This window comes from Gadus morhua, chromosome 4 (assembly GCF_902167405.1).
Source record: "Gadus morhua chromosome 4, gadMor3.0, whole genome shotgun sequence".
In the NCBI taxonomy this organism is placed as follows: Eukaryota; Metazoa; Chordata; class Actinopteri; order Gadiformes; family Gadidae; genus Gadus; species Gadus morhua.
In genome coordinates, this window is record NC_044051.1 from 13,560,012 (window position 1) to 13,568,616 (window position 8,605).

At 50.5% G+C, this 8,605-nt stretch overlaps 1 protein-coding gene across 1 annotated transcript; it reads right to left on the bottom strand.

The window, feature by feature from the left end:
• Positions 1 to 466: 466 nt before the first annotated feature.
• On the bottom strand, positions 467 to 6,667 carry nefma (neurofilament medium chain a). The gene is made up of 3 exons (XM_030355110.1): positions 5,444 to 6,667; positions 4,285 to 4,409; positions 467 to 3,946 (listed from the first exon to the last, which is right to left on the bottom strand). The coding sequence occupies exons 1-3, from the start codon at positions 6,509 to 6,511 to the stop codon at positions 1,582 to 1,584; spliced, it is 3,558 nt and encodes a 1,185-aa protein (XP_030210970.1). The 5' UTR covers positions 6,512 to 6,667; the 3' UTR covers positions 467 to 1,581.
• Between the last annotated feature and the right edge of the window lie 1,938 nt (positions 6,668 to 8,605).

Below are 8,605 nucleotides of genomic sequence, written 5' to 3' on the forward strand. Positions count from 1 at the left end.
GCGATGAGTCTGTGCTGTGACCCCGCCGCCGTTCCGCCTCGCCTTTCCAACCACTGAGCTGATTAGTGCGGCGTTCAGAGATCTCGTTTAAATTGATCTAGACTCATTAAGAACACTGTGATGCGCAAGCATGAGTAGATCCCGTTTAAGGATGTTAGCATTGACTACCAAGAGAGGAGCGTGTTGAGATCTGAATGTTTTCAGTTTGAAATATGCTTTAAAAGCCAATATTGTATATTTATGAGGCATTTTATATTAATCACTTTATATAGACATTGAAAATTTAGCTTTAATAGCTTTTAGAGTTTTTAAAATATATATTATATATTATTTTTATATCTCTATATAGTAGAAATTCAAGACACTTTTATGAGGTATACCAATTGTAAGCAACACTGTTAATTTGATATGTTCGTTGTAAATTATAAATTGACTATTAGTTATACCATGAAAGACAAGAGAGTTGTTTTTGACTTTAGTAAGACATTTATTGAGCAAATGCTGCTGGGAAATAGATCATGAGTAAAGACATGGGATTTGCAAACAGTAGCACCGCATTATTCATTGTTCATTATCTAAATTCAAGTCCATCCTATGCACACAAGAATGCATCACTTTTTGTTTGCGCATTTACAGTAGTTATTTTTCAATTGCACTGATTAGGTAAACATAAGAGACACTGAGAAAAAGCATGTTAAGGCTAGGAGTTTCTTCGGGTTCACGTAGCGTCGTTAGTTGCTTGCGTCAGGTATATGATGTACATGACCGTGATCATGATATAATGATCATCTACCAATCGCTTCCCCCCAACCCCCCCACCCACCCCACCCTTATCATTCTCCGCTGTGCGTGTCAAGTGTTTTTCCCTTTTTTTGGCTCAGTTGGTGTCTTCACATACTCAGTAAGGCTACTTCCAGAGAGCGGCGGTCCCTGTGGGGTAGAGGTCATCCCCTCTGTCGACCTCCACAGAGACATTCGTTAAAACGAAACAAAGAAAATACCTCATAAATATATCCAGCAATATATCTGTCATTGCCACCCCGCCCATGTATATATATATCTCTATCTCTATATATATCTATAGATAGCGATGCGCTCCTATTATACACACCCTCCGTGCACACAGTGTATCCCATCCGTACGTACATATGCATAAGAGAGGAAGGGTCTCCCCCTTCCTCCCTGAGCTCGCATGCAGACACCCACCCTGCCGTCCACTGCGGAAGAAAATAGAGAAAAAATAGAAGAGATTAAAATATCTCACCCCCCCCGCCGGCTCCCCGCTGCGTCCGCAGCCGAGCCCGGCACAAAGCTTTCCCTCAACATGCATGTGTGTGTTTTTAGTTTAGCGTCGTCTTTTTTGCTTCTCTTGGATGCCTTGTATTTGAATGTGTGGTGGCGGGCGGTGGAGGTGTGGTGTCGTCGTCGTCTGTATTACATCGCTCTAGCTGTGAGATGTCATCGCTATGTTAGTTCTGGGGGTGGATCGCTTGCTTGCGGCAACTTCTTCCTTCCGGAAAAGGGGGGGGGGGGGGGGGGGGGGGGGGGGGGTCCCCGGTTGTGGACCCTGGGGGAGACTGCTCACTCGGCCTCGGTGACCTGTGTGATGGACTCGGTGGAGTGCTTCTCCATCTTCTTGATGGAGACCATCTTCTCCTGCACCACCTCGTCCACCTCCTTCAAGGTTTCGGTCACGGTGACCGACTTGGTGACGTGCTTGGCTCCGTCCTCTCCGGTGGTGATGGTCTCCACCGTCTTGGTGATCACCACCTTCTGGCTGGCGTCCTCCTTCAGGTGGCTGTCGTCCATGCCGTTAGCCAGCGCGTCCTCATCGTCCTTCTGCTTCTCCTCGGGGCTCTTGTCCATGCCTCCGTTCATGGCGGCGTCTTTCGTCTCCGCTTTTGGTTCTTCTGCTGCTTCGCTCTTTGCCTCTTCTGCTTTGGGGGCTTCCGTCTTAGGGGCCTCTGCCTTAGGGGCCTCTGCCTTAGGGGCCTCTACCTTAGGGGCTTCCGTCTTAGGGGCCTCTTCCTTAGGTGCCTCTACCTTAGGGGCCTCTACCTTAGGGGCTTCTGCTTTAGGGGCCTCTTCCTTGGGGGCCTCTACCTTAGGAGCCTCAGCCTTTGGTGATTCAGCCTTTGGTGACTCAGCCTTAGGGGCCTCTGCCTTTGGTGACTCAGCCTTAGGGGCCTCTGCCTTTGGTGACTCAGCCTTAGGGGCCTCTGCCTTTGGTGACTCAGCCTTAGGGGCCTCTGCCTTTGGTGACTCAGCCTTAGGGGCCTCTGCCTTTGGTGACTCAGCCTTAGGGGCCTCTACCTTTGGTGACTCAGCCTTAGGGGCCTCTGCCTTTGGTGACTCAGCCTTTGGTGGCTCAACCTTTAGGGAATCTGGTTTTGGGGACTCTGACTTGGGAGATTCAGCCTTAGGGGAGCTGGGTTTGAGTGACTCAGAGGCAGGAGGAGTTCCAGCCTTTGGTGATCCAACAGGAGAGCTGGCCTTGGGGGAGCCGGCCTTAGGTGAAGCTGCCTTGGGGGATCCAGTGGGAGAGCTTGCCTTGGGGGATCCAGTGGGAGAGCTTGCCTTGGGGGATCCAGTGGGAGAGCTGACCTTGGGGGATCCAGTGGGAGAGCTGGCCTTGGGGGATCCAGTGGGAGAGCTAGCCTTGGGTGAGGCTGCCTTGGGGGATCCGACAGGGGAGCTAGCCTTGGGTGAGGCTGCCTTGGGGGATCCGACAGGGGAGCTAGCCTTGGGTGAGGCTGCCTTGGGGGATCCGACAGGGGAGCTAGCCTTGGGTGAGGCTCCCTTGGGTGATCCAGTGGTGGGAGAGTCGGCTTTAGGGCAGGCTGCCTTGGGTGAGGCTGCCTTGGGTGATCCAGTGGGCGAGCCAGCTTTGGGCGATCCAGTGGGAGAGCTAGCCTTGGGTGAGGCTGCCTTGGGAGATCCGACGGGAGAGCTGGCCTTGGGTGAGGCTGCCTTGGGTGATCCAGTGGTGGGAGAGCTGGCCTTGGGGGAGGCTGCCTTGGGTGATCCAACAGGAGAGCTGGCTTTGGGCGAAAGGGTCTTGGGTGTCTCAGCCTTGGGGGTCTCTGGCTTGGCTTCAGCCTTGGCGGCGCCGACCTGAGGAACCTCGGTTTTGGCAACGACGGCCGCTTCGATCACTTCCTCGATCACTTCCTCGACCTTCTGCTCTTTGTCGTCCTTCTCGTCCTTTTCGCTCTCGACCGTGGCCTCCTCTTTCACCTCTTCCTCTTTGTCGTCCTCACCTTTAGATTCCTTGTCGCTGCCTGCATCTTTGTCGTCGTCTGCGGCCTCCTCAGCTTCAGCCTCAGCCTCAGCCTCCTCTTGCTCCTTGTCCTCAATGTCCTTGGAGCACAGCACCGTTTCTTCTACGACCTCTTCGTCCTCTCCAGCCTCGTCTTCAGCTTCGGCGTCATCACCTTGCTCGGCATCCTCATCCTTTTCTGCCTCATCTTCTCCCTCTGCCTCTTTCTCTCCTTCATCACCAGCTTCGGCTTCCACTTCATCTCCTCCATCCTTCTCTTCGTCGTTGTCATCGTCGGCAGCGGGGGCGCTAGCGGTGACCTCGGCCGCCGTGGCGCTCACCACTTCCTCCTCGTCCTGTTCTGCGTCGTCGGCCTCAGCCTCCTCTTCGGCCTCGTCTCCCTCGGCCTCTCCGGCTTCCTCTTCCTCCTCTGCTTCGGCCTCGTCTTCGGCGTCATCGCCGGCGTCGGCGAGTGTGGCGGACAGCTCCTCGGCCAGCTCGGCCAGGGCCTCGTCCATGTCGGCCTTGTCGTCCTCCACGCGGGTCTCCTCGATGATCTCCTCCACAAACTTGTGCTGCACCTTCATCTTGGGGGCCTCGGACTTGGACTTGAGGGTCTTGGTGGGGGTCACGGGTGCGCGGTAGGGGTAGGTGCTGAAGTGTGTCTCCTCGCCCTCCAGCAGTTTCCTAAGGGGGTCAACGCCAATCGGTTAACAAGTGTAGCAGTGTGTGAGTAGTGGTTTGTATACGATATGTCATATTCCTCGACTGAGATTACTAAATTAATCACTTCCTTATTTATTTTTCATTGCTTTGTTGCATTGTTATCATTATTAAGTGTTTTCATTTTACTCCTTACAGGGATTATGTTTTTGGGTCCTTGATGTGTCCTTATGTGGACCCGTTGGGACTGGAATTGTGATTCATGGCTCTGCACATTAACTGTATGTGTATCTTAGATGTCATGAGTAATGAACCCTCAGCCACCATCAGTGGTGATCCTGGGCTGCAGTACTGCTCCATACCTGTAGGCGGCGATCTCGATGTCCAACGCCATCTTGACGTTGAGCAGGTCCTGGTACTCGCGGAGGTGGCGGGCCATCTCCCACTTGGTGCTCTTCAGCTCATTATCCAGCTGGTGGATGGTCTCCTGAGGGCACACACACGCACACACACACAGCACCGATTCAGGGGGTGAGGGGAACTGGAAAGCCACTGGAGGTAATGATTGGTTGAGCTTCAGGGGTTACAGCTATGCATTATTTGGAGAAATACAAATGATCATAAATATTAAAAAGATAATATTTCACTAAAAGGGGATATTTCAACTGTAAATGTACATTAGTGTTCATGAAAATGTGGTTTAATTGAAGCAACTTGGTTGTATGTTAATATGCTAAGATGTTTATTTTATTATTTTGCTTTAGTAAAATTCATAGCTTAGTTTGCTGCAATCATTTATCATGCAGCACTATGAGAGCTAACAGAATTCAAAGGCCCCCCCCCTAGTTTTTATTACAATAGGCAACTTTTAAATCTCCGTGGTGTGTTTCAAGGACACAGTCAAGGAACTGCAATTGAAGGCATCATCCCGCGCGTCTGACTCAGCAAGGTTAGAGTGGGGGCTGTTTGCTGCAGTATGACAGTACACTATTGACTACAGCGTCAGAGCGGTGGGCTACACGTCCCGGGGACGGCCAGGTGATGTCAGCATTGAGTTATGTTTTAACACTAACTTGACTGCAAAAGGTCTTCAATCATGTTACCAATTAGATATACAGGTCACTGGGGTCTATTCAAAAAAATAATATAATAAAGGCGGATATGTGGATGGAGCTGGCATGTTTCCAACTAAATACTGTGAGCCAGTGTGTGTTCACTTGTATATATCCATCCTGTTTATTAAACAGCCCAACTTTAAACCAATTTCACACGGATAAACAATATACCGATTTATGCATTTAGTTGAAGCAAGCGTCTTACGTACGTAACATTATGAAAAGTAATAATAATAATAAAAATAATCTTTGCTTGGGTTATAATGTATAAACAACTGAAAAGTATTAATAATAATATAAAACAAAAAGCAATTTTTTCTAAGTAGCCTATCTTAGCAAAGGTGTTGTGTTATAAAAGATTATTAATATTATAAATAATATTTCTAAAATTAATAATAAGTCTCACCTGCAGACTGGATAGGTCGCTGTTGTGGCGGTCCTCAATGTCGTTCAGTTGCCTCTCCAGGGAGTCCCTCGTCCCGCGGACGGATTCCAGCTCAACCGTCTTGGTCTGCAGCTGGCGCCGGTAGTCGCTGATCTCGTCCCGGGCGGACTTGATAGCGTCCTTGTTCTGCTCTGCCGCCTCCGACAGCTTGGAGTAGCGGCACATGAACAGGTTCTCCACCTGCTGCAGGTTCTGGTTGGAGTGGCCCTCGAGCTCGCAGCGAATCTCTCGCAGCGCCTCGGTGATGTCGGTCTTCTGGAAGTCCTTCCTCTCGAAGCTCACCTGAGACTCCTGCACCTGGGCGATCAGCTCGCTCACCTCCTCTTCGTGGTTGTTGCGGATGAATGCGATCTCGTCTTGCAGCGACTGCACTTTCTTCTCAAGCTCGGACTTCATCAGGTCCGAGTCGCTGGAGTCCTTCTTCAGCATGCGCATGATGGCCTCGCTCTCCTCACGGATGCGCGCCTCCTCGTCGAAGCGCTCCCTTAGCCGCTGGATGTCCTCTTCGATGTGTTCCGTGTCCAGCTGGATCTGTGCTTTGTCATGGTGGATCTGCTCGAGCACGTTGCGCAGCTCCTGAAGCTCCTCGTCGTAAAGGTCGCCCAGCTGGCTGCGGGACACCTGTTTCTGCCGCAGAGCCTGGATCTCCGCCTCGATCTGCTTGTTCTGCTGCTCCAGGTAGTGCACCTTGTCGATGTATCCGGCGAAGCGGTCGTTGAGCCCTTGCAGCTGCTCTTTCTCGTTGCTGCGCTTGTTGTAGTCTCCGGTCATCAGGTTCTGGTTGTAATCGACGTCGGCGGCGGAGGAGCCAAGGACCCCGGACCCGTAGGATCGAGAGACCGGTGCGTTCACGGTCCTCTTGTAGGAGGAGGAGGAGGTCATGCCGGGTGCCGGGCTCCGGGAGGTCCAGGTCTGGGAGCGGAAGCCGCTGGAGGCGGTGCCGACTGGGCGGCCGTAGCCGTAGCTCGTCGTCCTAGAATCCATGGTTGTTCTGAAGGGACTCCCTATAGAGTCCAGCGGATAACTCATCCGAGCCGACCACCGGGGAAAGTGGGAGATCGGATGGGAGTGTTTGCGGGGGGTGGGGGGTGGGTGGGACGGAGACACAAGTACCGGTGTGTGTGTGAGGGGTATGCGGTGGTAGGTGGGTGTGATGCAGGAGTGGAGCGTGTGGCTTCTGTGGTGTCTAAAGCTGAAATGCCGGTACCTTATATACCCGGGCTGTAGCCCTAACAAGGCAAGGAGAAGCACTTCTGTTGGTCCATTGATTGGAAGAGGAGGGGGAAGGCGCATGCGCGTCCCGCGAGCGCTCCTCCACTGGTCAGGGGTTCCCGTCCAACCCGAGGCCACGTGGCTCGGAGGAGCCTCGTGGGCGGCGGCTCGGAAGAGCCCCACAATGACAGGAATATCTTAAGTTAATCACATAAAAAGGTGTTGGCAAGCATTCATTAAGCGCATGGCACAAGTTCAAGCTCAGAAACGAGCGCAGAACGAGCTGGAAATCTACTTGTGTTGCTAAGGGTTGTTACCGAACAGGGGCACGCCGGGGGAAACCGTCGGTAACAAGTCAATTTGTTAAGGCATATGCTGTAAAACATGAGGAGGACTTGCACGCGCGCGCTGACATGTGCGTACCATTACGCATACGCACACATGTGGGCCACACAGGCGCGCGCGTACACAAACACACAAACAAATATACACACACACAAACACACACACACACACACACACACACACACACACACACACACACACACACACACACACACACACACACACACACACACACACACACACACACACACACACACACACACACACACACACACACACACACACACACACACACACACACACACACACACACACACACACACACACACACGAGCACACTCTCCTCTAGGCTCAGAAAAAGGCCGGACAGAGACCAGCAGCATTCCCCGTCCCGCGGTATCCAGCACCATGGACAGCGGCTCCCCCTAAGTCCGGAAAAGATATAGGTCCCGTTCTAAGTCATGTCAGAGATGGTCGATATTAGTCTTATTCCGATTCAGTGTCTGTGTATAAATCGTACCGCCTGCGCCATGTGATATCCCAAAATGTTTGTTTTATGTTTTAAGTAATCTTTTCATGAAATATTATTCAAATTGTGAATGTATTTGAAACAGTTTGGATTGTCACAGTTTCCGAGGGGATCGGCCGTTTCTTTTGAGATTATCATTGCATTCTAATTGTATGACCCTATGGGCGAATACAAATTAATTGTAATATCATATAGTCCTATTATTCATACAAACATACATATTAAAATAGCTTGTATGAATTATCATTTTAGTAATTTAAGTGTTCCAAAGGATGATAAGTTATCTCATGACATGATCACGAAAAACCTGCTGAATTGCTCTCTGCATTCAAACTGAATTTAATGTTTTGGGTATGAGTATTTTGCAGACAGACTTCGACACAAACACCTGATGACAATTATACACCAGCGGAAAACGATTCATGAATAGTCATTGATGCTAGGTTATTTTTAGCTCAGAGAGATCGCTTCCTGTAGACGGATAAATCAATGAGGGGATTTCAAATGAATATCCTATTAGGTTGAATCCTGGGCTGTCTGTCACCGCTCCAGGCTCCTCATTTAACACAATCAATCTAGGAGAACATATATGCACGTTTCTACTAACAAATTGATTGATCAGTGTATGTGTTTCCACTGCTAGTGCTAGAGCAGACAGAGACTAGTACATCAGGCTAATTTCAGATCTCCCTCAGTGAGCCTGAGACAAACAGGAAGGGTTTCTGTGTGTGTGTGTGTGTGTGTGTGTGTGTGTGTGTGTGTGTGTGTGTGTGTGTGTCTGTGTGTGTGTGTGTGTGTGTGTGTGTGTGTGTGTGTGTGTGTGTGTGTGTGTGTGTGTGTGTGTGTGTGTGTGGAGGGTGATTGGGTGCGTGTGTGTGCGTTCGGCGGCTGACTTTGAATGACCCTCTTTCTCCGTCCTTTGTTGTACGCGCATGTGCATGTGAATCTGTGTGTGTCTGTGTGTTTTTTTGTGTGTGAGTGTGCATGTATGGTGTGATCAATCAATCTACACGCACATAGTGATCACAATCTCCTCC